Source organism: Chelmon rostratus, chromosome 22, assembly GCF_017976325.1.
Source record: "Chelmon rostratus isolate fCheRos1 chromosome 22, fCheRos1.pri, whole genome shotgun sequence".
NCBI classification, from domain to species: domain Eukaryota; kingdom Metazoa; phylum Chordata; class Actinopteri; order Chaetodontiformes; family Chaetodontidae; genus Chelmon; species Chelmon rostratus.
In genome coordinates, this window is record NC_055679.1 from 5,344,693 (window position 1) to 5,372,576 (window position 27,884).

At 46.3% G+C, this 27,884-nt stretch overlaps 2 protein-coding genes across 7 annotated transcripts in view; one reads left to right on the plus strand and one right to left on the minus strand.

Moving 5' to 3' along the window:
• Positions 1 to 21,726, plus strand: plxnc1 (plexin C1). Its single transcript, XM_041963559.1, has 31 exons — positions 1 to 1,078; positions 1,731 to 1,853; positions 3,261 to 3,395; positions 3,487 to 3,587; positions 3,664 to 3,769; positions 3,856 to 4,021; positions 4,178 to 4,280; positions 5,060 to 5,135; positions 5,363 to 5,404; positions 5,537 to 5,670; positions 5,784 to 5,963; positions 7,048 to 7,156; positions 7,460 to 7,636; positions 7,716 to 7,883; positions 8,004 to 8,106; positions 8,210 to 8,311; positions 9,248 to 9,351; positions 9,449 to 9,490; positions 9,583 to 9,707; positions 10,044 to 10,242; positions 11,215 to 11,361; positions 14,104 to 14,272; positions 14,560 to 14,660; positions 15,641 to 15,716; positions 16,618 to 16,652; positions 16,770 to 16,865; positions 17,125 to 17,288; positions 17,432 to 17,579; positions 17,724 to 17,864; positions 17,951 to 18,025; positions 18,898 to 21,726. Exons 1-31 carry the CDS (start codon positions 71 to 73, stop codon positions 19,000 to 19,002), a joined length of 4,560 nt encoding a protein of 1,519 aa, XP_041819493.1. The 5' UTR covers positions 1 to 70; the 3' UTR covers positions 19,003 to 21,726.
• The window catches only part of cep83 (centrosomal protein 83), a 10,638-nt gene continuing 2,519 nt past the window's right edge, over positions 19,766 to 27,884 (minus strand). For 2 of the 6 annotated variants that reach the window (XM_041963560.1, XM_041963561.1), the window contains 12 exons: positions 27,404 to 27,535; positions 27,017 to 27,268; positions 26,756 to 26,887; positions 26,307 to 26,421; positions 25,951 to 26,095; positions 25,520 to 25,669; positions 24,845 to 24,920; positions 24,596 to 24,753; positions 24,366 to 24,495; positions 24,142 to 24,245; positions 23,608 to 23,797; positions 22,354 to 23,207 (listed from right to left, as the gene is read on the minus strand). In XM_041963560.1, coding sequence (XP_041819494.1) covers positions 23,070 to 23,207; positions 23,608 to 23,797; positions 24,142 to 24,245; positions 24,366 to 24,495; positions 24,596 to 24,753; positions 24,845 to 24,920; positions 25,520 to 25,669; positions 25,951 to 26,095; positions 26,307 to 26,421; positions 26,756 to 26,887; positions 27,017 to 27,268; positions 27,404 to 27,535 — 1,722 coding nt within the window. In that variant the 3' untranslated portion in view covers positions 22,354 to 23,069. Of the gene's footprint in view, positions 19,889 to 22,353; positions 23,208 to 23,607; positions 23,798 to 24,141; positions 24,246 to 24,365; positions 24,496 to 24,595; positions 24,754 to 24,844; positions 24,965 to 25,519; positions 25,670 to 25,950; positions 26,096 to 26,306; positions 26,422 to 26,755; positions 26,888 to 27,016; positions 27,269 to 27,403; positions 27,536 to 27,884 lie in introns of those variants that run through there. The other 4 variants (XM_041963562.1, XM_041963563.1, XR_006007914.1 and 1 more) reach the window with 4 other exon arrangements.

Consider the following 27,884-nt stretch of genomic DNA (forward strand, 5'->3'; position numbering starts at 1 on the left):
CTCTGCGGAGGAGAGCGGAGTGCCATGAACACCGTCAGCGTGTGAGCGTTTCGCCGTCGCCCGCTGCAAGATGATCCTGCTGCCTGGTCTGCTGTTCATCCTCTGGAGGGAACCGGCTCAGTGCCTGGCGGCGGGTGGACGCTTTGTTTTTAATGGAGACATCCGCCAGTTCGCCGTGGCCGCCAACACGGTTTACGTAGCTACAGAGGTGACGCTGTACCAGCTGAACCACGACCTGACGCTGGTCCGGAATGTGACCCAGAGAGGAGTCCTGAAGGGCGCGTCTGAACCGAGCGACGCGCAGTTTTACCGAACTTCTGCGACGGACGTCTTCAACGCAACTTTTCTGGTCAACGTGTTGTTGCCGTTTGTTGAAAACGGCACCCTGATCAGCTGCGGTTTGACCGACAACGAGTGCGGTTACTGCGAGGTGCTGGACCTGAGGAACATCTCCAACGTGCTGTACGCTGAGCCCATCCAGGTGGGGCCACCGCGGAGCAGCGGCGCATCCATCAGCTTTCTGGTCAACGTGGAGAAGACGAGTAACGAGACTTACATTCTGACTGGCATACAGCAACACGAAGGCAAGTCCACGAAGACCAGCTGCTCCTCTGGATCTGATGCGGTCAACCTTCATAACACGAACAACAATCAGAGAGGATCTATATTTTCCGTTATCGGCGACTTCTCTAACCCTGCGTTCAAAAGTAAAGGCAACGTGCAGTTTGTAGATGGATTCCAGATCGATTTAATCATTTATCTGTTCTCCAACGTGCCGTCAGGGCGCAGCAACAAGGTCCGTCTGATTTGGCTCGAAGGCAAAACAGGCAAAGTCCAGACGCTCAAGTCGCTGCGGGGCGCGACCCTCAGTGTCTCCGGCGGCGGTGAAGGCAGCAGGCTCCTGGCCTCCTCGGTGATTGCGGGGGGGGCGCCGGTGCTGTGGAGCGGCGTGTTCAGCGTGGACGGAGGTCAGACCAACACGGAGCTGGCGGTGTTCGACATCAGCCCCGACCTCACCGGTAACACGGATGCAGACCCGGACTTCTGCAGCGCCTGCTCGAGCAAGTCAACGCAGACGGTGGGTGTGCGTGTCCGCCCTCGTCTCCACCTGTTGCAGCAGTTTCACCTCCGGCCATTAAGCATCTACAGGCTCTAAGAGAAAGAAACAAATCTTAAGATAAAATAAGGATTTGAGAATAAACGCTCGTTTAAATCACTTGAGGGAAGTTTTTTTCCTCAGTTAGGGAAGTTTCCACCTTGTCTCAAACATTACCACAAGATAAATGACCACAACAAGGAGTTTTTGCTCACTTTCTTTTACCCCAGGTAGTTTTAATTGAGCAGTACACTCCATTTGTACATTCAAAGCTCAACAGTTGTGCGTGTGGTATTGAAGTCATTAGGTAATTAAATTAAGTAGGTATATAAGTAATATCTAAATATCCCAAACAGACAGACTTCAGAGTAAGGAACTGTGTGAAATATTTGAATACAATCATATTTATATATATTATATATTTGGCTTGTTACATAATAAAAGAAAACCTGTCTTTACAAGGTGAGAAGTCAATTTTTGAGGTATCTGTATAGACAGATGTAGTCAGCCATACTGTCAGGGATGGATGAACATGGCTAACTTGAAGCAAACACTGCAGTTAAAATAGCTTTTAGGCTATTTTCAAGTACCTGCAACCTTCAGCACTGACGATCGGTGTGCTTGTGTTTCACAGCCGAAGGCGCTGAAGCCGAAGAATGTGCTCTTCAGGCAGAGCTACATGACCTCGGTGCTGGCAGTGAGGCACAAGGCCTGGGTGGTTTTCTTCATCGGGACCGGAGACGGGCAGCTCATTAAGGTGCGTATGAAAATGTCGTTGGCTCAGAATCTACTACGCACTTTGTAAAATTGGATGGCTGTGTTCATTTAATGATGCTCTGTAGGAAGGAAGACGCTCTAAAATGCTTCCATTACAACTTCCATCAAATTGCAACCATAATGTGATTTTATTTGCTGTGTGTAAGTGCAGGAGGCGTTGGCATATTGACGTTTCAGCCTGGAACTTAGTGGGGCCCTTTGGTTCATACTTAACAGCTTCCTGTCACCCCGTTTATTAGTTCCTCTGCCTCTCCTCCATCACATCACCCCCTGCCCTCTCTCCATCTCCTCGATACGACAAGGAGGGGCAGGGGCTCGCTCCATTGTGCGCGCTCGCTCACGTGATTCAAGACTTGAGTCTGGGAGCACTCCACACAATAGGCTCTTTCATGCACGGTTTACTTTAAGGAGTCTTCAAAAAAAAAAAAAAAAACTGTAAGCGTATTTCTTACAGCTTTGCAGAAGGAGAGAGCAGAGAAAAAGGTTTTTTTCAATTGACTCAGATGTAACAAATAAGGAAGGACAGCTGATGGCTCCTAGAAAATGTGTTGCAAGAAGGGAAAACTACTTGTGAGATGATGGTGAGATGCTGTAATTAACTGGAAGACACACAGAAACCTATGCAAGCCACTGCCTGCGGTCAAGTTTTAGCTTTATTTGTTAATTATGTCGTCAGCAGGTGAGCTGTCAGAGCAGTTGCAGGGGGGTCTGAGGCAGATGGGCAGGCCCACACACAGACAATAAGCAACAAGCTCAGTGCAGGTCTATAGCAGCGTGCTGAATCACCAGTGGGGAAAAGCGAAGTGTTATAGAGCCTGAACAACTCCGGAACAGACAGCTGCGGGTCAGAAGCTGCAGACGGAGACACCACCGTGACACTTCTGCTTAAACATTCACCCTGAACGGCACACACTCGGGTTGCAACACATCCTGTGCCCTCACAAGTGTTATAGTGAGGCAACACAGCGGCAGAAACTCATCAGAAACCCCAGCATGAAGTTGTTTTCCTGTGCTGGTGCGAGCTCTTAGTGGCTTCAGAGGACAACAGCGTCCCCATTAAGCCTGAAAGACATCAGCGGATCGAGGTTTTCCCCAACAAGCTTAGTGCTGGTGGCCATTAGCTGGTGGCTTGACCTTTAAGAGATGCCTGAACTGCAGACATACCAGGAAATGTAACTCTAGCTTCTCCAGAATCACCACAGCCATTGATCATGTCCTCATTATTTTGTCCATGCCGGTCTTGTCTAATATGCTGCTACATAAAACCCTTTGTTACATCTGTTGTAATGAGCGAGTAAAGCCGCCCATTAAACCATGATGTTTAATATCTCCCAGCACAGCAGCTCAGCCTCTGAGAACCGTAACAAAGCCACATTTTTGTTCTCAGCTCACTGTGGACAAGAACTATCACGTCAGCTGTGCCAGGGTGCTCTACAGGGCCAGCGACGACCGCCATGTGTTTCCCAAAATACGTCTGGATCCGGTGGATCTCAAACACGTCTACGTGCCATTTGAAAAGCAGGTGAGTGTGCATGCGCTGAATTTTATGAGCACATTGTTTTATGTACGTGCGCAGCATTTTAAAGTGTTGCTACGTTTGTGTTTGGTTCCAGCTGAAGCGCCTGCCCGTGTCGAAGTGCAGCACGTACAAAAATGCGCGGGGCTGTTGGGCTGCGCAGGATCCACACTGTGTCTGGTGCAGCTCTGCAAGCAGGTCAGGGAAACAACATCTGCAGCTCACGGCTGAGAACAATCAGAAACTTGGCTAAAACATAATTTTCTCCTCCTAGATGCACATTTGAAGATGAGTGCCGAGATTCAGACTGGCTATCCATTCCTGATGAGTCTCAACAGAAGATGGTTTCCTACAAAGTAATGAAAAACGGCACTGACCAGGTACAGATTACACACAAGTTTTATCTGCTATCAGTTGTGACTGACTGTCAGGTTTTTTTTAAAGCTTGCATCTCTTCCTTTGTCAGATCTCATTTAACATCCGGGCACACTTGACTGTGGGCCCGAAGGCGCTGTCGAACTTCGCCTGTCAGTTCTCTGCAAGTTCGAGTGAGCTCTGCAGCAGGAGCAGCCCTCCTCCACGGTTCCCACAATGCACCTGCATCCTTAGAAATAGCACACTTCCTGCCGAAGGTCAGTGACTTTTGATTCATTTAATCCAGTGAATTAAATACCTGACAATCAAGGACCCTCACAGTGTCATAGGAATCCGACTCGATAAAATAGGACATATTGTGACATTGCATAAAAACATGTGAAAATTGTGTGCGTGTTATTTTCGTCTAACAGGCATACGCGTCACAGTTAAGATTAGACTCGGGACGACGCAGTTGTCGGAAGAACTGATCATATCCAACTGCGCTGCCATCAGGGGACCACCAACTTCTGTCCTGTAAGACCACTTCCATTTTTAAGATGTCAAAGTAGACAGAACTTCCAACATAAATGATAGAATATAGAGCTGAAAAGTAATGTAATCATCCAGGTCACAGATAGGAAGCACCGCAGGGTTAATTCTAGCTACTTATGTTTTGAGCATGCGACTGCAATGCATCACTTTGAACTGTGTCAGTGCCTGGCATGCACAAAGAGAGAGAGCTAGAAGTGAGAAGTGTATTTGAAAGACTGGGTCCTGGGTTCACCAAATGTATCTGTCATTTGGGAAAAAGATGCAAAGCAGTTATTGACTAAAAGGCTTTCGAAGCATTTCAAGCGCTGCCAAAACTGGAGCGAGCCATCAAGAGTGGTTGGAACAGCGATTGGCTGCAATTATGAAGAGAGGGAGCCTGAAAACCAAAGTTCTTCCTAACTTGGTAGACTTTTGGTGTGTTTGAGGCAAGGGTAAGCCAAATGCCAGCTAATGGGAGCCTCCATAGAGACTCAACCTGGACCTGAGGGCTCCAGATGGAAATGCATCACGTGGGAGAAGCAATGGATGTTTGCAGCCCAGTGGTGAAATTGGAAGGAACAGGAAATGCAAGTAGCCGAGAGTGTATGGCAGCAGGACAAAAAGGCAAAAAAAAAAAAAAAAAAAGAGGAAAGGATAAAAGCAATTATAGACCATATGGCCATCTTGTCCCTCTGCCTGCATTGCACCCTTTAGCCTCATAATCAGAACGTCTGTGCAGTTTTACTATGCTCTGGTCTCTGTGGTCTATGTGTTCACCTCAGGTGTCGGCGGTGTATCAGGGTTGGATGTGGCTGGAGCGACAGCGGCTGCTCCTGGGCAAATCAAGGAGCGAGGAATGTAAGGTTTTATCTGCTGATCTAACACAGGCTTTTCCAGACTTCACACATATTGTGCATGCGTAGCAAAGCACCAGATAAGTCAAGGTTATGTAGCTCATGCGAGCTTTTTTCTACTGTTTCCGGTTCTTTAGCTGAGCAAACGTTAGCCAAAGCAGGTCCAGAATCAGCTCTTAATAGTGCCATTGAGGTGAATATGTGAACATGCTTGATGTCTTCCTCCTGCAGGACAGCGTTTGTCAAATGATGGAGTCCGGGATGAACTTTTCTGTGAGTCTGAACCTCACCGCTCGCACACACACTCTCCCTCTGATGCTCGCCTCGTTCACGTTCGGCAGAGGCTAAAACGTCTGTGGAAGGTCACGGTGCAACCGATGGTCTTTGTGTGTGTTTTACTGTCAGGGACCACAGATCTCCTCCATTTTCCCCGGCGTCGTGTCCTTCTACGGCAGAAACAACGCATTGCTGTCCGGCCGTAACCTTGGCGGCGTAACCGGAGTGAGGATCCAGGCCGAAGAGGACTGCGAGCCACAGCAGTGAGTCAGATTATTAATTGATTATATTTCAGACATGGCAGTTTCAGTAGTTTCAATAAACGTGAGTCCTGATCTGAGTGGAACTGGTCTCTCTCTCTGTCTGCTCTGGTCAGATCTTCCGTATGGAACAACACTGGCGTGACTCTGATGTTCCACATTCCCAGCACGGACAACAAAGGCGTGGCCAAAGTGTGTGTTCTCCTCGAAGATGGCAGCTGCCACGGCAACGCTAACATCACCTACCGGTCGTCACCATCCTGCGCCAGCATCGCACCAAACAGCACCTGGATCAGGTATGGACTGGAGTTGTTGGCGTTTGTACATTCTGAACGCAAACATCCAGACTTTGATGGAAAAAGCTTTTCTGTGCGCTGCCACCAGTAACTCATAGCCTAATCATGACAGAGACAGTAGAATGAAGGTTATGAACAAGCACGGCCATCGGCTTCCGCAGCCTCTTTCATTACAGAGGCTTCATGAGGCCACACGGGTTGACAGGAAATGTGTTCCTAATTATAGAAGAACACAATGGTGCATCACGGCTAATATGCAAGTTGTCGACTTTTTGAGTTACAAATGCCCCAGACAGCACCGTCAACACTAAACGCTATCAAAAAAGGGCAGTGAAAACCTGAGTGTGCTATTTTGGGATCTGCACCCGCTAACTTCAGTCAAGGCTTATTCTAGGAAACAATGCGTGTAACTGACTAACAGTTATAAGCTGAGGGTCATCTTATGGAGAAAGATGGCCACTTCCTAAAAGCAATGTCTTTCACCATTAGATCACTTCCTTTTTAGGTTGCGGCAACTGAAAGTGCCACTTCTGCTTTTGATTGGTCTCCTTAACAAGCAGTTGTGTTCAAAGACATGACAGCCATGACACTTTAGAATCTGATAACAGTTTAATGCGCATATGGCCGTATCACAGTGCGCAGAAAACCACAGGAGTGGATTTGTCACCATTATGTTTAATAGGGAAGCAGCGGTGCATTGCCGGTTTTACCCTGAAGATGAACGTACATGGTCGCGGTACATTTTGGGAGTGGTTGCCACTCGTTGCACCACGTCAAAGGAGTAACAGGAAAATGCGAGAGCAGAGCTTTTTCCTCCGTGCTATCGTTTCAGCACGCCGGCATTGCATAGAAACATTAGCGTCCAGCACGGTGGTTTTTTAATGATCTACAGCTAGCCACATTTTCAGGATGGTTTTTGCTTTGTGCAGTTAGATTATAGGGTTTCCAGGGGACGCCTTTGTGTAAAATCCACAATCGGTAGCCACACATGTTTTTTCATATGAGGCGATCATTGCACGAATATGACTTCTCTGGTATCGAATCTGGATTCTTCTCTGATTGGCCGCCGCTCTGTGTCCTGTAGTGGGATGAGGAAGATCACACTTATGGGATCCCACCTGGAGTTCGTGGAAGGGGTCATGCACAGGCACGCCATGCAGGAAGTCAGACTTCCCAGAAACAGCAGCTATCAGGTGGCCTACATGAATCATGTCATGTCCCAGCACGTCACACACGCTGTCCTGCTTTGGTCTATTGCATGCCACATCATACTGTGACATTTGTTATGCTGCCATGTGTCATCATCTAGCACTGCGATGTCTTCTCTGACATCACATTTAGGTCTAATTACGTTCAGCCAGTGTCACTCGTCACTATATCATCAGGTCACATTGCATTGCACACAAGTTCACCATGTCGCCACCATCACCACGTCATGCTATGCAATGCACAGATGATATTATGTATGACACAGAATGTTTTTTAATTCTCTGCAGAATCTCACTTACTACACACCTGCAGCTAAACATATTGGGGGTTTTGAAAGCGGTGTGTTTTTGAAAGTAGTTAACGAAACCTTGGACTGCTCCACAAGCATAACGTACTACCCCGACCCTGAGTTCACCAACTTCACAGCCACTAGGACGGGGAACGATGTCCGCATCACCATAGAGGTAACGCATACGTTTTTAAGCGCACAAGCGGCGGTACAGGAGGTGAATGGCTAAGGTCAGCATTCTGTTGTCGTTTCAGAAAAAGGCAGACGAACTGCACATTATCCCGGAGGAGCTGTCAGTGTGGGGCGTCCGGAAAGGACAGCAACACGTCTGCGTCATGGAAGCCAAAGAAACCGGTGACGAGACAGAATTTTTCATCTGCGAGATTCCAAAGATACCTGACACTTCATTTCAACAGTTAATGGTGAATCTCTGTCACACTGCGCCACGCTGGGCAATAGAGGAGTAAAACGTTTTTTCAGACGTTTATTTTTGCTGCGTAAAATTCCCTTTGAATCCAGTGTGATTCTTGCTTTTTCCACAGATAAGGTATGGAGACAAGACAGTAACGCTGAAGCCCAAATCTTCATCTGGCCTGTCCCTTCAGATACTGCTGGTGCTGCTGCTGATACCCTGCATTATCGTTTGTAAGTACACAACGTGGGGTTGAGGGATTTGACGCACTCTGGTCCGCTACCAGCCTGTGTTTAATTGGCGAATGCGATTTGTCTGCTCGGTGTTGTCCTTCAGTGGTGGCAGTCGTCTACCGAAGCAAACAGAAGAAGCTCACCGCTCAGATGAACAAGCGCATGGAGAACCTGGAGCTCGACATCAGGAACGACATCAGACAAGGTCGGTCACAACTTTCCACAGCGCGTCTGTAGTGGAAGGTAAAAGCCCGCGTGGACTGCAGACTTAGAGCGTTTGGTTTCGTCTGTCCTCGCCTGTCTAAAGTTTAAACCGCAGGGAAAAAGGATCACAGTGCAGAGCAGTGAACCAAGAGGAGCCGTGATTTTTAGCCACAGCAAATGATCTGAGGGCGTGGAGTTAGAAAGAAGTGAGCTTAGCACACCTCCAGAGCCCACTCCTCATCTCTGCGTGAGGCTAGCTGCTAGCATTGCACACCCAAATCTGAAATGTCACCCACTACTGCATCGTGGCTGACATAGGCACCAGTTTTTTGACAAGAAGGGAGAATGTGTTGCACCCGCTAAACACCAGAATGTTGCGTGCGCCACTGTGCATCAGTACGGCTCTGCGGAGCTGCTAGCATGGCAATCACAAATTGTGGAAACAGCACCAGATCGTGCTCGATAAATTCAGCCTTATCGCAGGCTCACCCGCGTTTAACCGCTTCACTATCTAGAGCTATCTGAGCCTGAACACATGCAGCTCATGTTCACGGTGCTCCGAAGTTGTTCCTTTTTCTAATGTCACACTTGTCACACTAACACAGCTGATGTTAAAAAGCAAGGTTCACTAAGTTGCGGGCCTGCACAGTTGGAGGAAGTCGGGCAGCTGCAGCACCGGCACTCACTCAGCCACCCGTTTTCACTACCTCTTCTTATTTAAGACCTGCGAACTGACGCTTGCTTCACAGTCTTTCTTTTTTTTTTTTTTTTAACCTGGCAGTACAGAGAAATAAAGCTAATCTGCTTCATCCTTGGTAAAACATGTGTGTGCTTAAAGTGTGTTCTCCAGCCCTGCCAGATGAGATCTGGTGTCACGCGACACCAGATCTATGGTCTATGGTCCGGAAAAGAGGCCTCACTTGCCTGTCCTCCGCAGGTTTTGTGGATCTGCAGACGGAGAAAGCCGACCTGATGGAAAATGTTGGGGCGATTCCTTTCCTGGACTACAAGCACTTTGCCTCCAGAATCTTTTTCCCTGAGGTACAGTTGGGGCAAAATGTTCACACCTGACAAAGCGATGCTGTGAACGGTGACATGTCGAACGCGTCAAACACGCCTTTTTGTTCTCATTCTTCAGAATGACTCCTTGATGACGTCATGTGTGAAAGACATCGGACAGGTAAAGGTTTGACACCAGCCATTGTTGATGTTGGCGCCGCTTGTCGCCGTTGCTCTGTCGGTGATGCGGTGTTGTGTCTGACCTGAAATCAGGACGTGGTGCAGGTTCACCTCGACGAGAGTTGCCAAGGCCTGGCCAGGCTGATCCAGGACCAGCTCTTCCTCACGTCTATGGTCCACGCCCTGGAGGAGCAGAAGACCTTCACCATCAGAGACAAGTCAGTCTGGGATTTGACTGTATGATACAGTGGTGAAATGCTGTTCTATAGTCTGTCAACATCTTTACTGTCCTCTGTCTCGTCTGCTGTTCTGTGGTCTGCTATGTATTACACATATTATTGTCTTTATGTTATCTTCAGTTTCAGTTTTCGAGTCTGCTCTTCTCCCTTCCGTTTGTGGTCTCCTCTCATCATCCTGTCGTTTTTGCCTTCACTTTCGTCTTTAGGTCTTTTTTTGATGATCAATAAAAGAAATCACACTGTTAAATTGCGGGTTCTCAGCCTCCCCCGTCCTCGCCGACTTCCACCTCCTCACCTTTGCCCGCTCTCTTCCAGGTGCACGCTGGCGTCGCTGCTGACTGTCGCCCTGCACAGCAAGCTGTCGTACCTGACGGAGGTCATGGAGGCTCTGCTGAGGGCTCTGATGCAGCAGAGCAGCAACGCTCAGCCCAAACTGCTGCTGCGACGCACCGAGTCCACAGTGGAGAAGCTGCTGACCAACTGGATGTCCATCTGCCTCTACGGCTTCCTGCGGGTCAGCTGCGCTTACGTCTCTCTTACAGCCCCAAATCCCAAAAAGTTGGGCCGCCGTGTGACACATAAATAGTAGTAGTTTGCTAATCCTTTTTCACATAAACTCTGTTGAAAACGATACAAAGACGATATATTCACAAGTGATTGCATTCTGCTTTTATTTATGTTTGACAGTGTCCCAACTTTTTTTTGGAATTGGGGTTGCAGTCTTTGCTATTCTTTAGAATTTAAAGGAAAAGTTTAGCTAATTTCATGCTAATTTTAGCCATGCTAGCTGCGTTGTGGTGGTGTGGATCAACCTGTGGTGTGTGTTGATCAACCTATCAACAGCCATGCTAGCGGCTGTTGATAGGTTGATCCACCACCTTGTTCCAAACGGAAATGTCTTATCTTCTCTGTTTCATGCTAATTATCAATTGTGAGCACGCTAACACGCTAGCCTACAATTATGAACATAGTAAACAGTCATACCTGCTAAACATCACCATGCTAGCACTGTCATTGTGTGCACGTTAGCATGCTGATGTTAGCGTTTATCTGACAGCGCCTCACAGAGCCGCTAGCATGGCTGGAGAGTCTCGTCTTTCTCGTGACTCACCTTCATGTTCGTCCAAACACTGGAGAAACCTTTATGTCGACATGGTACAGTGTGTGAAATAAACAGGAAAAGGTTCTGTGAAGCTGAAGAAAAGACCATAAAATTACACCATGTGAATCATGCACAAGAATCCAAATGTTGAAACCAAATAACTTTACAAGTTTTGCAATAAACATGCATTTGGGGAAAGCCTTCGCTGAGGCCGTCTTTCCCAACTTGCACGATAAATAACTCCTGAGGATGTGTCTGGATAGACATTTCCCGCCAGGCTATGTCCTATGATTGACCCTTGATTGTTGCTGAGGTGTTTGTGATCTCAGATCTCAAAGCCGTACGGCGTCTGAGCCTCGTTCTCCCGTTTCTGGCTTTGTGCAGGAGAGCGCCGGCCAGCACCTGTTCCTGATGGTGAGCGCGCTGCGGCAGCAGACGGCGAAAGGACCTGTGGACTGCGTGACTGAGAAAGCTCTGTACACGCTCAGCGAGGACTGGCTGCTGTGGCAGGCTCAGGACTTCAGCTCCCTGGTACACGTACACACACACACACACACACACACACACACACACACACACACACACACACACACACACACACAGGTGGTCGTTTCATGTGTGCTACTTTTCTTACTTCACACAAATGGAATAACTACCAAACTCTGCGTCAGCGTGTCGCAGGTTCACTCAGTTGTGCTCGAACTTGTGGAAGGAATTTTTAACACTTCCCGATTCTTTAGTTCTGTTTTTTTTCTGCGAGTTTGAACTTAATGCTCTCATAATTAAATATGCACAGTACCCCCAACCGACACACACTTAGTCATCAAACATTATGCAGTGATGTTAAATCGATAAATTGTGGGTCAGGGTTTCTTTTTTTTCGCTTGTCTGAATTTGTGTGAGTGCTCTCAGGTTTGGGACTTTCCTTGATTGGCCAACATCCTCATCGTGTGCATATGAAGGTCGTTTGCCACACTGCACTGAGTATGGAGACCGTGTCAGTGCACAGCAGTTGGTACTGAACCACTTCCTCTTCCATGTATTTTAAGGTCCCTTTGAACATGCAAAGCAGCACGACTTTAAAAAGCTTGACGCTGTATTTACAGAATGTTGAAAAAATCATTTCCAGGACGCTGCGCAGCAGAGAAGTTCTGTGACATTTCCGAAAGTCTATATCAGGCGACTCAACGCGTTGCTCAATAAACAAATTTGTTGAGCTAAACTGAATTAAATTACCCGTCAAACTATCAGGCGGAGCTAAAATCAGCGGGTTTGCGGTTCATGCTCAGCAGAGAGTTCCAAGGCGCTTGGTAACACCTCATCCTGCCAGCAGGAAACGTCTGATCCATTTGCTGTCAGATATGAGACTGAAAATGAGAAAGAGAGATGTTTGTTTACGGCGAGGGATGTGATCACCATGGTGTCAGGAAAGCAAAAGTACGGAAAGGCTCGTGTTGACCAACAAGCTGTCCTTAGTATGTGAAGATGCACATTGTGGAAGTTTTTTTTTCCACTTGCGCAACCACAGCAGGTAATCAACATTTATCCATAAGAGGTAAAAAAAAAAAAAAGACACTAAGACACTGAATTTGCTATTTCATCTAATTAATGAGCTGCTACTGATGTGAAAAAAAAAAAAAAACCTAACACATCTAATTTCAAGGTGTGACAGAGCCTGTCTAAGGAAGCAGCTGCTTGCAAATTCTTGACAAAAACACCCAATGCAAGGAAGTGGAACATCAAAATTTCTCAGATCAAACACATCAGTGAAGGCGCATACATCATGAACAGGCTTTCTTTGAACACACCCTGCTCCTCAGAGCCAGAAAGAGGTTCATGAGACCAGATGCCGACACAGGGATACTGGTCCGTATTAACACCAGTGTTTAAGGGACAGCATGCTCCAAAAACACAGGCCTGTAGCGTGCATTAAATCAGTGGTTCTCAACCTTTTGGGCTTGTGACCCATTGAAATGAATGAACACGATGGCAGCCGACATGCAGTGTTTTTGCACTTACGGGCCCCGATCAGAACAGCACGGTTCAGTGCAGGCGATGCAAATAGACCTGAAACTGAAGCAGAATTTTATGTTGTTCTTGCGTAATGAAAGCCTTTGCATTTGTGTGGGTTTCACAGTGTGACAAGTGTGTGTCTCATGTGACGGCCTCAGAAGTCGGTTAAAGGTGCCTTCAGGAGACCTGAGTCACACACATGTCTCATGATGCACATGTTTATTGTCTGAGGGGATCTGTGTTGTACCAGGCAGTTTTTATGTTGGTGCACTCCACTTGTTTTAAGCCTTTCTAACTTTAATTATCTTAATAAAATTTTAGTTACTTGTTGCTTTGATTTTATCTCTGGTTCTGAGTAACTTCATGCCTTAAACTAGAATTTCCAGAATTAAAAAGCTTAGTTTTAAGTTTTAAGATTTTGACTTGTTTTTGAAATGTTGGCGAGTGAAATTTTCCTGTTCTGTTGGCAGATAATTTTGCTTATTTTAAGCAGTATGTCCCCCGTTTCATTGCTTTTTGCAGTGTGTTTCACACCATTCAGAGCTGAACAGTATTTGACTGTCTGATGGCAGTTATGAAGCTGTGTGTGTGTGTGCTGCCAGGCCACTGTCAATCAAATCGGATTAGACCGCACCCACACAGCCCTGATGAAGAGGAGTTCGTGCTAACTGCAAATATTTCAGCGCTGCTAATGTCTACAAACCTGCTGAATTATTCCCAGTGCTCGCCTCTGCTGCACCCTCAGCTCTCTGTGCTCCCTCTTCTTCTACTCCCTTCTCTCTGCCGCTGCTGTGACCCGACCCACAGCAGTCACGGACGTTTTATCTAATCTAACAAACCACCATCTGACTTTTCCGTCCATTAGCCAGCGCATGCATTCGCCGCGAAACTGCAAGGAAAGGAAATAAGATGGAGACTGAGATGATGCATTAACTCGTGCAGGGCTGCTGTGAAAGCCTTTCATTAACCACACCTCACCTCAAAGATCGATGGTGTGTTGTAATGTGAAACAGCTGTTGTTTCGATGCTACTGTTTGCATGATGGGAAAACTGAGGTTAGCGTGGTTATTTAGGTGGTTGGAATGCGAGCCTGCACATGTGCTAGTGTGGTAAGCCTTTAGTCACCATTCGCATGTGCAGCATCTCAGAGGAGCAGGCAAGCCAAATTTAGGACAAACTCAGAGACAGTTGTTTAAATTCTGGTTGGATGAAAGATCGTGTAACAGTCATTTTCTCCCTGTGTCTGTGTATTGCGGACAGAAGCTGAAGGCGCTGTTCGCGGTGGGCAGCGACGGAGAGGTCAGCGAGCCCCTGGAGGTCAACGCTCTCAGCTGCGACACGGTAGAGCAGGTCAAAGAGAAGATCCTGTCCACCTTCAAGGTCAAGTTCGGCTTCCCCTACATCACCCCCCTCAGGAACGTCTGCATCGGTAAACAGCAGACCAGGCTCTTAAGCCCCGCGTCACTTCTGCGCTAAAGATCAAAACCAATGAACTGATCTGGGTTCGGGTGTGAAAGGGGGCATCCTGGAAAGGCTCAGTGGATCAGAGTGAGGGTGTCCACCGTCATGGTGGAGTAACATTTACCGCAAACTACCGTGCCAGCTGTTTCAGGGAAATGACTCAAACCATATGTTTGTGACCGGTTATTAAAGATGTCTTTTAAAAAAGATTTTTCACGCTGCTTAACCACAACTTGCTCCCTTTCCCCCCACCAGAGTATGAGAAAGACGGATCGTTCGTCCCTCTGGAGGAAGTGGACGCGAGCTCGGAGGTTATCGGGGATGTGACGATGCTCAACACGCTCAAGCACTACAAGGTGAGAAGTGGGAGCGTTAAAAAAAAAAAGGAAAAGGCCGCGTCTCAAACCAACTGCAGTCACCATGAGGGCAGGGAGGCAGAGCTGACCCTGTGTCAGCTGGCTGAATTTCCCTCCTCTCGCTATTAAGTATTATTATATGACAGAAACTGGATTGAAAGTGTAAGTAACAAAGCCCTCGTTGCAAGTGTCTCTTTTCGTATCATCGGCAGACTAGATGAAACAGGAAAAGGCTGCGTATTTTTACATGCTGGAAACCCAAATAGCAGCAAGAAGTAGCTGCTTAAAATCTAAGAATAAGACAGTTGACACAGCACATAGACACGCACAACAGCAATCCTTAACAGACCCAGGGTCTTATACCAAAAAAGGAGAAGTGCAGCTTTATGCTGAACACTTTCACAGCGCTGACTCAAAAATGCACGCGTACTTTCCCCGCTTTGAGACTTGTTAGTTCAGTCTCAGCAGAACCGAATCAGGCTCCTCAGTGAGAGCTCGACTCCGCCTTGCTCATTAAAAGGAAAGAAACTGGAGGATAATGGGATCACAGAGTCTTATTGCGCTATATGTCCATCTATCAGAGCGGTGTGATGGCCTGGCTGCCTGGACTTTGTTGGCCGTATTACAGGTCACGTCCTAATCACACTCTTTTCTGGGGAGATGTATGTATTTAACGTCAGCTGTTCCTGAAAAGCTGCTGTTTCTTGAACATCTCTTTGCAGCAGCAACACCTGGAACCAGTATAGACTCAAGTATCTCTGGGGGATTTCTGTGGGTGACACTGGTTTCCTTTTACAGACAGTAAAAACAAAACACAGCCAAAGGGACAATTGAAAGCACGTCTGATGTAAGTGGCAGGTTTTATTGCAACAGCTATACAGGTGCTTTAGAAAGGCAGCAGTATCGTAGCAGTTGTCGATCATAGAAAGGTTGTAAAATGAAAGAAGATGTCGTTTGATGACCTTTCTGTGTGTTTGTAGGTTCCCGATGGAGCGACAATCAAAGTGCTTTCTAGGAAAACGCCTCCTCCTCTGAGCCCGCAGGCAAGCCTGAAGGGTAAGAGCTGGGATGAAAAGGGCCGGGATGATTCACATTGGTGTGCAATAATGATCGAGATCGAGCCAGGAGGGGGTTAGCTTAGCTTAGCATGAGGACGGGAGGAGAAACAGCCAGCCTGGCTCAGTCCAAAGTGAGGTATTGATCACGCTGTATCGGTAACCTTTTGCTTGAGGGTTAAAATGAGGTGCTATTCACTGGACATTAGCTCAGACATTAGAGATAACCATGTGGTCCACAGATTCATCTCTGACTCAAAGTCCTGGAGTCAGAAAAGCTTTAAATGTGGTTGGAAGCTCGATCAGGAACAGCCAGGAAGTGGACCTTGAGTTGAGAGTAATTTGATTGGGTTGGTTTTGCAGAGACGCACAAACTGTAGCAGACTGGCCGTCATCCCAGCTGTAAAGTGGAACACAAGCAGTGCTGCGTCACATTCGTTCTTAGATTTTAGCTTTTGATTTTTCACTTGCTGTTGTCGGCGGCGCTGCCCTTCCTGCTCTGTGGCAACGCTGTCGCCTGGGTGGGAACAATCAGCCGCAACCGTGTGACATTGAGTAAACACCAGATAATGTCTCAACATACATAGTTTTATATATATATATATATATATATATATATATATATATATATATATATTCTACATTTTTTCTTTTATAAAGTCAAATTTCATTTTGCTTGTATAATATGTACATATATATAGTCTACTTTTTATTTTGTTTTTTTCGAATGTTCTCTATCTCTGCTGCTATTTTTCTTCCCACTGCTTTCACATGCTGCTGGGGATAAATAAAGTTTTATCTTATCTTATCTTAACCACATTTAAAAAAAGGATGCGTACCATCCCTTAGAACGGATGTCTGCGAATGATCCCTGTTGATTTCTGTTCATTTTTTCCCTTTAGATGATGAGAACTTCTCTGGAAAATACTTCCACTTGGTAAGAGGCAGTGTGTGTGTGTGTGCGTGTGTGTGTGTTTTATGTTTGAGCAGGTGAATCATCAAATCACTTTATAAGACAAGACGAGTTGACTCGTGAAACGGTTCTTTTCTGCAGATTGATCCTGATGTAGACGAGGACCAGAGGAAGAACCCAGAGAGGAAGAAGTTCAAGCTAAAGGAAGTGCACCTCACCAAGCTGCTCTCCACCAAGGCAAGAGGAATGAGTTTACGTACACATGCACCAACACGAGCAGAACTGATACCAGAATCAGTCTCATCCAGGGTTATTTTCGCCAGCAGCAGCAGTGTTTATGCTCCAGTGAGAGTGAGAAAAATGGCCTGCTTCCTCTTAACATGAGCAGCACGCTAGCAGAGCAGCCTCAGTGCTTCGTCTGCGTCCAAGCAAGATGCGTTCAGGGACGGCGCTGATTGTAGGTCAAAGTGACGTCAGCTTGTTCTTTCTCTTCAAGGTGGCAGTGCATTCGTTTGTGGAGAACCTGTTCAGATCCATCTGGGGGATGCCGCACTGCAGGGCCCCGCATGCTGTCAAATACTTCTTCGACTTCCTGGACGCTCAGGCAGAGAGCATGAAGATCGGCGACCCGGACGTGCTGCACATCTGGAAGACCAACAGGTACAAAAGCTCAGCGGAAAGGAGGAAAAGCGTTCATAAAAAAATAAAAGAAAAAGTCAGAACAAATAAGATGTATGCATGTGAAGCTAGTGCAGATGTGACCCTGAACAAGTCTCTCCTGCGTGGCCTCTGTCCCGTCACAGTTTGCCCCTGCGCTTCTGGGTCAACATCATGAAAAACCCTCAGTTTGTGTTCGACATGGAGAAGACTCCAAATCTGGACGGCTGCCTGAATGTCATCGCGCAGGCCTTCATGGACTCCTTTTCTCTTAGTGAGACCCAGCTGGGGAAGGTAAAGCCCGCGACAAAGGTCTCAAAATGTGTCGTTACGGGATTTCTTTGCTGGGACAGTGGGCAGACATGGAATCAACCCTAATGTTGTTTTTCACCTGTGAATGCTCAAACTATACCTTTTATGAGTATTATTGTGTTGCAGCATGCACCAACCAACAAGCTCCTCTATGCCAAAGACATTCCCCAGTTCAGACAGGAAGTGAGGGCTTACTACAAGCAGGTCAGAGATCAGCCACCAATCACAGTCTCAGAATTCAAGGACTTCCTGCAGGAGGAGTCAAAGGTACGGTCCATTTCAGGGCAAAATCACAAACCAGGGGCGCCGCGAAGGCGAGCAGTGACCGGACGAGTGTTTGCTTTTCGTTTCAGAAACATGAGAACGAGTTCAACGAAGCTGCAGCGCTCAGAGAGCTCTACAAATACATCCAGCGATACTTCCAAGAGGTCAGCTCTCTCCACCTCCACACCACCTCAACACGCCGTCTCTTTGCGCCGTTTCACGTTTAGTTCCAAATCCTTCTGCTTTCAGATGATTTTTAATAGAGAATGAAACCCGTAGGTGCTGCTGGGACCAGCTGACGATGAGGTGCCACGTCTGGTTTTGTTTTGAATTCGGTGCGTTTCCCTCCGCTGGGTCGAGGCAAATCGACTGTCTCCCTGAGCACGAGCCTCAAATCTCAGAGAGAAAAAAAAGGGCTTGTCCAGACTTTGCAGCTATTGGGCAGGTTTCTTGGTTTCAGCTCATACGGGACCATATTTCTTGCTTTCCAAAGCCCCAACGGGTGCAGCGGTGCGTTTGAGAGCTCTGGGGAAAGTTGGCTTTGTCTTTCCGTGCTGCATATTAACTCCTGAAAATAAAATCAATGAGTCTTTGAGCTGCAGTGTGAACACACAGGAATAAGAGTTTACGATTAGGACTAGGACCTGTGTTAGAAATGAGCAATGCGCCTGCTCTGGTGGTCTCTGCCATAACTGCCCCCATCTTATCCATAATTTGCTCTCATCTGATCTCATCTGAGATGGCATCAACATTCGAGAGCGGCATCACTTGCGAGACACCGCGTGTAGAGGAAATGCGATTCTGAACCTGATTTCCCTTTGCTTTGTTGATCAGGCTGTCGTTTCCTGTTCTCTCGCGCAGAGTGGCACCTTTTTAAAACTCATTTTATGAGCAATACAGTGATACTCATCAGATGACTAATGAGCCATTCCTCCTCACAACTTCAAACAACTTTAGAAACCAGTGAGATTATCTAAGGAGCTCAAAGACCCTTGTCTTATCATAGCTCTTCTGGGTACTTTTGTCTTTTCCACAGATCGAAGAGAAACTGGCCCAAAACGGCGCCCCTACTGAGCTGAGGGAGCAACTGCACCATGTGAAAAACTTGTCTGACGGACTAAAGTGCTGCTCCTGGAACTGAGCCGCCATCCTTTCACTCATATAAATGAACTGCGAATGACCTGGTGAGAGGGGAAGTCTTACCACGCTGCTGGAGAGGACCGAGGAGCCTTTTTCCAGTGTGCATCATCCCCTGCTGCTGAGATGAGACGAGGAGTTCAGAGACTGTTCCAGAGGAGCTGAAAGGAGCCGCAAACCTGGGTGGTAATTTCATGAGTCGGGGTTCTCGGTCAGTCTGGGTTTCCTGCCCTGATGTGACAAAAAACTGTTGGAAAATCTGAATTCTGGCAAGTTGTACGCATTAAAGTGATGAACTTTTGACAATACTACTGCAATACTGCAAGGCACACATTAGCAGCATTCATGGAAGGACACTTACTGAATGCAGTTTTGCTCTATCTGCTGACCGGTCTTGTGTCTGATGGATTTTAGTTCTGCACTGATGTTTCATTCATTCAGCTGTCAAAGTCAAAACCACAGATACATCAGCTCATCTTTAAGTGATTATTACTTCAATACAATTCAAGTTAAACTTGTTGAATGACGTCAATAGTCTGTTTAAACATTGTGCAATTCACAGCCTGTAGTGTTTTAAAAATTTCCTGTCTCTCCGTTTTTATAAAAACTGTTGTCCTTGATACAGCTGTGATTTCACACTGTACCTCGTTTTCTCCAAGAAACATCACATATGAGAGCTAAGGTGGCATGATGCTCAGGAAAACAGTAACTTTGACCAGTGACAAGGCAGCTCCTGGCAGCTTAACGGCATCACTTCCTTCAGAAAACCAGAGATTTGACGTTTACTTCTTGGCCGCAGCAGCTTCCAGTTCCAGTTCCTCAATCTTGGCCTCCAGCAACTGGATCTTATCCTGCAGCCTCTTCTCTCTGTTCTCTGTCTGCGTTTTCCTCTGTGCAACACACAAACAAACACACACACAGGGTTAAAGTCAACAATTTTTAATTTGTACAGAGAGCAACGGGGCCATATTTTGATAACTGTTTTATTTTTAAGTTGTTTTATGAGAAAAAATAGTGAAGAAATGCTAAGATGATTAATGCTGAAAATATCAAATGACTCTGAACCCAATCTGGTCACTAATGGTACCAACGTAAACGAACTAGCAGCCGTTGCCGTTTCTTTTGCGGGGAGTTAGCCATTTTAATGCCAGGCCTCGCCTCCCCACATGCAAATGTTCTACCAAAACACAATGACACAATTTGCAAGGACACCGTTGCTTCATCCTGGGCTTTGAGATGCCCAAGACGAATGTGATTGTTTGAGGAGATACACAGCTGCTTCTCTTTGTCATGTGTCCTTGTGAACTGAAAATCTTTGTGTTTTGGGTCAATAGAAAAAGACATTTAAAAGAGTCACATTGAGCTGTGAGGTGTGATGGGCATTTTTAGCGATTTTTTGGACGAAATTATGGAAAAACTGACACATTAATCAATAATGAGAATAATCATTCGCTGTAGCCCTGATTTATTGTTCTTAATTGATAAATAAAATGTCAGTAAAAAGTCTTCAGGACTCATTTCTACAAACAAATCTAGCAGAAACAACCAGTCTGCCCTCTTTCTGTCAATCAAGTTGTATATATATTTATTCTTTGTCAGACAAAAAGCAAGAGTCTTCTCACTTCCTCAGCTTTTACTACACAGCCCACCTCGCCCAAAAGCCACAACTGCAATTTTATATTTATTTGCACAGAGACAAACCATTCATAATGTTCAGTGGTTATATTACCTTATTTTACTGTGTGTATGCAGATTTTTGTCTGGCATTTCCCTGTTTTGTTGGTGTTTTTTTGCATTACTCAATAAACCTGTTGGTAAAATGTCTTGCTAAAGGCTCAGTCAGACTCCACTGGTCTACTCGACATCAGAGGGTTGATGGACAACATGCAGCGATAACAAGTTTGTCGTGTTTTTGACCGTTTGGAGCAATAATATCAAAAATCACCCTAATATCCACCACAATGAACTCAGCTGCATTCTGTTTGAGTGCAACTTTAATGGACTTCTGTTATTTCCAGCTCTGCGGTGTTTAATGACAAAATGTCACACTGCAGGAGTTTGGAAACATCAGGAAGCGCAACAGAACATGAACAGCGCTGTTCGGCTGCCATCTTGTGGTCATCTCCTGTCATTGCACTGTTGGGATGACTGAAGTAATGTGGACTGTTTGAAGTCGCTGCTCAGGCATATTTCAGCGTTTTATTTCCTGTGTAGGAATGAGAGAGTGGCTGTTTTTGACAAATACTTCAAGTGGTGATTTTTACACAGAAATTCTCAGATCCAAACGGCAGACTGACACAGGTGGTATAGATGCAGTTAGTAAATGAGTAGATTGTAGTTTTTCTATTACTTACCCAAATACTGAATGTCATGAGATAGTTAAAGTTTGCTTTCACTTGTTTTCACTGAGGATGAGGAGGACGATAGTGAGGACTGGGTGGACTCTTTGTCTCCATGTCTGAGGATGAAGACAGCATCAGGCCCCGATCTCCCCTCTGGACCCTTTTGGCAGGGATGTCGATAAGTGCTTCCTTCTGTTCCTCCTCTTCCTCACTCTGCGGGTGGCTGACACTCAGCTTCCCAGAGGTGGGAAGAGTGCGCTGCCTCAGCCTCAGGCCTCAGCTCCTCCTCAGAGAGGAGCAGGAAGCTGCCAAGAGGCTGAAGCGGAGCTGTGAAGAGCGCCACACAGAGCTGGCTCCCTTAACTTCTGTGTTTAGTTTGTCACGTTCAATGGATTCAATGTTTGACATCTGAAATCAAATGAATGATGTGCAATTTATGATTCAGTGACTTTTGATTTTCTCAAAGACATCACTGTTACAAGAGTAGCTTTGCACTGTGTGGTTTTTAATCATTTGATAAATGTAAAAAAAAATATTGAATGATTTTAAATAGTTATTACTGTTAATAGGCACTATTTCATAAATGTTTTCTGCCTATGCTGCCATTGTTTGACTGGTTTGGTGTTTTTAGGTGTAATTTACTTCTCAGCTTTGGAAAAACAACCAATTAACCAACCAAGAGTTGTGTGTCGGCCTGGTGTCCTGGACTTTGTTGGCCGTATTCCAGGTCACGCCACAACTTCAAAACCTTCTGGGGAGATGTATGTTTTAATGTCAACTGTCATGGAGAGTTTTTGAAGTTCCTGAAAAGCTGCTGTTTCTTGAACATCTCTTTGCAGCAGCAACACCTAGAACCATTATAGACTCAAGTCTCTCTGGGGGGTTTCTGTGGGTGACACTGGTTTCCTTTTAGACACAAACAGTAAAAACAAAACATAGCCAAAGGGACAATTGAAAGCACGTCTGACGTAAGTGGCAGGTTTTATTGGAACAGCTATACTCTATAGCTTGCTCTGCTCAACTCGGCTTTCACCTACTTCTTACAGGCTTAGTCAGCAAGTTGAAGTGAGTTGACATCATGTGTCCTAAAGCTGGAACATGGGTCACGTGACATGACTTGAGTCAAAAAACCTTGAAATGTGGTTGGAAGCTCGATCAGCAACAGCCAGGAAGTGGACCCCGAGTTGAGATTCATTTGCTTGGGTTGGTTTTTCAGAAACACACAAACTGTAGCAGACTGGCCGTCATCCCAGCTGTAAAGTGGAACACAAGCAGCTCTGCATCACATTCACTCTTAGATTTTTGATTTCTAACTTACGGCTCTCGGGTGTTGCTGCTCTTTCTGCGTTGGCATCACCTTCACCTTCATCTTCAGTTGAAATAATCAACAAAATCAAAACCACAGATACATCAGCTCATCTTTAAGCGATTATTATTTCAATACAATTCAAGTTAAACTTGTTGAATGACATCAATAGTCTGTATAAACATTGTGCAATTCACAGCCTGTAGTGTTTTAAACCTGTGTTATCCACTCATCAGTATAAAAACGTTTTTTCCACAGTGGCTTCAGAGCAAATGTGTGTAAACAACGAGCACATCGATACAAAATCAACCCCTGAGGATGTCGTGGTCAATTTAAAAAAAACAAAAAAGGTGCTGTGGTACTCCGTTGGTGTCCTTCTCGCACTGTTTTTCAAATGCTAGTCCAATGGGAGGTAGTCTGGGGTTAGAGGTCAGGCTGGGGTGCCAGGTCCCGGTCCCTCTGCACCAGAGATCCCAGTTCCTCCAGCTGCTGCTGCTGGGCGCTTTCCAGGTCCTCCAGCCGCCGCCGGAGCAGAGACAGCTCCCTCTGATGCTGCTCCTCCTGCAAACAAGCAGACGTGACAATAGCCTTCTGAGCATCACGGCTTCCCTTTACAGCAGGCTCGCTTTTCACACTTGCTTCTCATTGCATTCATGTTCATTCACACTTAAGTAAATATTCATCACCCTTTGCTGTGTCTGTGGGTTAGAGGAAGAAAGAGTGTGTGTGTGTGTGTGAGAGAGAGAGAGAGAGAGAGAGAGAGAGAGAGAGAGAGAGAGAGAGAGAGAGAGAGAGTTTGTGAAGAGAGAAAGGTGGAAGGTTTCATTTCCTCAACACACAAGCTATTTCCTGTCTCTGTGCCTCCTCTATGTTTTTTTTTAAATCTCCATCCTGCTTTTTTCACAGCGTTATCATCCATCTACAGATGCTAACCACTCTGTTCACTGCTAGTTCTGCTCACTGGTATGTTGGATAACGGTCCCTCAGACCCCAGGAGGAGGAACGGGGTGGGTGAGGAGGTCAGGAAGGCCGGGCCCGCGCTGTAGGAACCCTGGCCGCCCAATAGGAGGCGCCGAAACTCGTTGTGTCGTCGCTGCAGCTCCTTCAGCCGTCTGCCGAGCTGAGCTTGCTCCTCTGAGAAAGATGAACGTCTGGACAGGGGGGGGAGTTGTCATTTAGTTTTGAAGTTAGACCACCATACACTCTAACTGTTAGCCAGATATGACAGCTATGAAGCAGCCCTGTAACTGGCTGCCTGATCTTGTATCAATAGTTAATGTCTAATACTATCAGGACTAACAGACACTTTGTGAACAGCTGCAGTTTTTAGTTTGTTGAATATTTCACACTGTACCTCGTTCATCTAAAAAACATCACATATGAGAGCTAAGGTGACATGATGCTCAGGAAAACAGTAACTTTGACCAGTGACAAAGCAGCTCCTGGCAGCTTAACGGCATCACTTCCTTCAGAAAAACAGAGATTTGAAGTTTACTTCTTGGCCGCAGCAGCTTCCAGTTCCAGTTCCTCAATCTTGGCCTCCAGCAGCTGGATCTTATCCTGCAGCCTCTTCTCTCTGTTCTCTGTCTGCGTTTTCCTCTGTGCAACACACACACACACACACACACACACACACACACACACACACACAGGATTAGAATCAAGTCTCTCTTAGCACCATTTCAATGTTGCTAAAGACACTGCAGTGAGCAGCAGTACCTTCTTCTGTGCCACCGCTGCCCTCTGCAGTTTCTCTTTGGCCTGGGAGTATTTCTGCTGCAGCTCAGCGTCTCGCTCCTGCAGCTTGTGCTTCTCCTCCAAAAACTCCACCCGCCGGTCCTCCACCAGTCTGGAGAGGAGAACGACACGCGAGGGGAAGAAGGGGGTGTTTTAACTGATTGTACTGTTGAGAGCGTTACGTTTACTTGACGCCGGACCAGCGGACGCACCTCTCGGCCTCGTGTTGGCTCCTCTCAGCCTGGGCTCGGGCCGTCCTCAGCTCCTCCCTGACTCTGTCCATTGTTTCTCTCAGTCGCTGGTTTGTCTCCATCAGGTCGCTTTCAGAGTGAGACAGAGTCCCCAGCTGGACACCCAGTTCCTGGTTCTGCTGTTGGGTCAAAAAAAAAAAAATCTCATTTATTTCAGATACACCAACTCCCTTGTTCGTTTGTTTGTTTTAACCCTTTGAGGTGTCTTACCTTCTGCAGGTCAGCGATCTCTGCTTTCTGTCTCTCAAGCTCCTCAAGCTGGGAGCTTTGCTGCTGTAGTTTAGTTCTGGTCGACACAAAACCATTTCATTCATCAGGGCATTGACCTTCCTTAAAGAGTGTAGAGATTAAGTTGCATGGCTTCAGAAAGGAAGGATCTTGTTCTTGTTGTTAATTTTAGTGTTTCTCCCTTTTCCATACACCTTATTAAAGATCACTGTACTGCCATTTTCACTGAATTCACAAAATAATGGTTTTAAAACAGCAGAAAACTCCTCACAAGGTGGGCAAATCTAATTTTGACACCATTCACTTTGAGGAATTGACCACTCAAAGTGTGTACGGGAACAGAAACTGAGGCTGAAAAAGAGACTGAAAGGCAGTTTAACACAATGCAACACAGCCAGCTGCAGACAGTGGTGACTGGTTTGTGCGATGCATAATCTCCCAGGCTGCAGTTCACTGTCATCTAAATTTGTTTCAGCGACTAAAATGTTGTCTTTAAGTGCACAATTACTTTCAGTTTTAAAGATAACTAACCCTATAGGTGGGTAGCTATCATAGCTAAGACAGAGCAGAAAACAATGGTGGATATTTCAGAAAAAGTTAGCACGCAAAGGGAGCTGTGAAGGTTTAGATCCACTCAACATGCAGTCAAAGGCTGACCTCAGGTTCTGCAGCTCTCTGCGGGCTGACTCCTCTCCATGTTGGGTGCTGCGAAGACGCTCCTCCAATTCCTCCCTCTGGGCGTGATCTGCAGCATCCTGCAGCGCCCTCTGCTGTTCCAGAGCGGCAAGACGGTTCTCCAACTCCAACCTAAACATAAAGCAGTAGAAATATATGATATGAAACACTAGCACACTAGCCGAGACGACAATAAGAGAAGAAAGAGATGAGCTGCACACAGCTGTAACACAGAAATCATCTTTTTGATTTTACACCAATGAGGCATTTAAACTGTCCACTTTGCTGGAACGATCAGGCAAAGTGATTGACAGCATCGTCCCATCTTTTCCAGGGATTCCACCCTCTTTTCTAACTGTGCAAGTTAACACCAGATGACTGATATCAGTGACTGAAATAAAGGTGATTCTCACTTTTCCTCGTGCAATGCTGCCGTTTTGCGGAACTCTTCCTCGCGGGCTGACTGCACCTTCCTGACAATCTCCCGCTCTTTCTCCACAAGAACTTCCTTGTGTCGCTCCACCGCAGCCTTCAGCACCTCCACATCCGCCTGCAGACCTGAGTCACATGCGAAGAAGTTGGACGTACTGTGTTTGCTTCTATGGGGCATTTGACACATAATCTAGCTTAAAGATACGAAGGTCTGGGTCATTAATTCTTTTTCACAACTATTCATGATTATAGGAAACACACAAAGGAAAAACTCAACATGGTGAGTAGGATGCCAGAACATCCTTCCAGGGTGTGTGTGTGTGTGTGTGTATCATACCGTCAATCTGCCCCTGCAGTGTGTCTCTCTCCCTCTCCAGCTCTCCTTTAGAGCGGGTACACTCCAGTTTGACGTTGGTCACCTCCAGTTTATGTGAATGTTTCAGGCTTTCAATCTGAGAACCAAAAGAAAACACAAATTAGATCTCGTATCTTAATTTCCAGCTTCAAACCACATGTGTAGGCAGTGAGAAACGAGCATGAATTAAATCTTGTATCTCTGAAAACTCAACCAGGTCGGACTGGATTTTGGCTACAATTCACAGCCACAAAACACAGACTCAAAGTCGCTGTGTAACAAGAAATGTTAAGACCTAAAAACATGGAGGTGAAGAAAACCTGGATATTATCCCTCTCACTTAACTTGCTATAGAAGCCCAGACAGTGCTTGGTAATGACTTGATGATATCACGGTCGATAAAACATCTCGAAGGTCAGGGGTCAGCGTACCTGGCAGGTGAGGGAGTTGACTTCTCTCTCAGCTTTGTGCAGGCGTCCGGTGAGCTGGCTGTTCTGCTCATGGGTCAGATTAAGCTCGCTCTCCATCCGCTCCAGCTGCAGACGCAACGACTGACGCTCCGCCTGTCACACCAGGAACCAATCCGATTCAACATCGCCCAAAAAAACAAAAGGAAAAAATATTCCCTGTCACTTTAATCGTAACACAATTATGAGTCCAGTAACAGGACAACGGGACTGCTGCTGTCTCACCTCCAGAGACTTCATTGCAGCCTGAGACTCTGTTAGCTGTCTGATCTGGATGCGCTGGACGTTCTCCGCCTGCTGGCCCGAGTTCTCCTTCTGGGCGCGAAGCTCAGCCACCTCTGCCTCCAGGCCCTTCAGCCGCAGGTGGAGCTGGGCTTTCTCCCTCAGCAGACCCTCCACTCGTTTGCCATCACGGAGTGGGTCTGAGCCCTGGTACTGAGCCACCAGGTCCTCCCGATCCTTCTCCAGACGAGAAATCTTACAACAGAAAGGGGGTGTCACTTAAATTAGAATCTCCTTGTACCATTACACACCAGTGTATAATAACAACTTCATGACACGCTAGAATTCAACTGAAAAGCATGAAGAACGAAAACAAACAAACAAATGTACCTCTGCCTCATAGCGAATGCGCCTCTCCTCCAGTATACGAGCATGTTCTTCCCTCTGGTGGTCCAACTGGGACTTGAGAAAGGTGCAGTCATACCGCAGCTTGTTGTACTCAGACCTGTACTTTTCTGTCTCCTAAGGAGAACCACGAGTACACACATTAGCCCCAAATCAGTGAGAGGAGAAGGGAGGGAGGAGGGAGGGAGCAATCAAGCAGACAAAATTGAAATGAGCTGCTATCTCCTTGAAAGCAGAGACTTTTCAAAAGGCAATCAATGCTAATCTCTTCACCATTGCTATATTACAGCCAGAGCTGCCAACGCAGGTGTTAAAGGATAATACTTCCTTCTTCAGAAGGAGTCATTTGCAGCTGTTTATTCATGTACATTAGTAACAGCAAATTCCATATAGTCACAAAATCTGTAACAGTACAAATGAAGGAGCATTCTGTTTTAGTTTTCACATCAGTGCTGCTTCCTGTTAA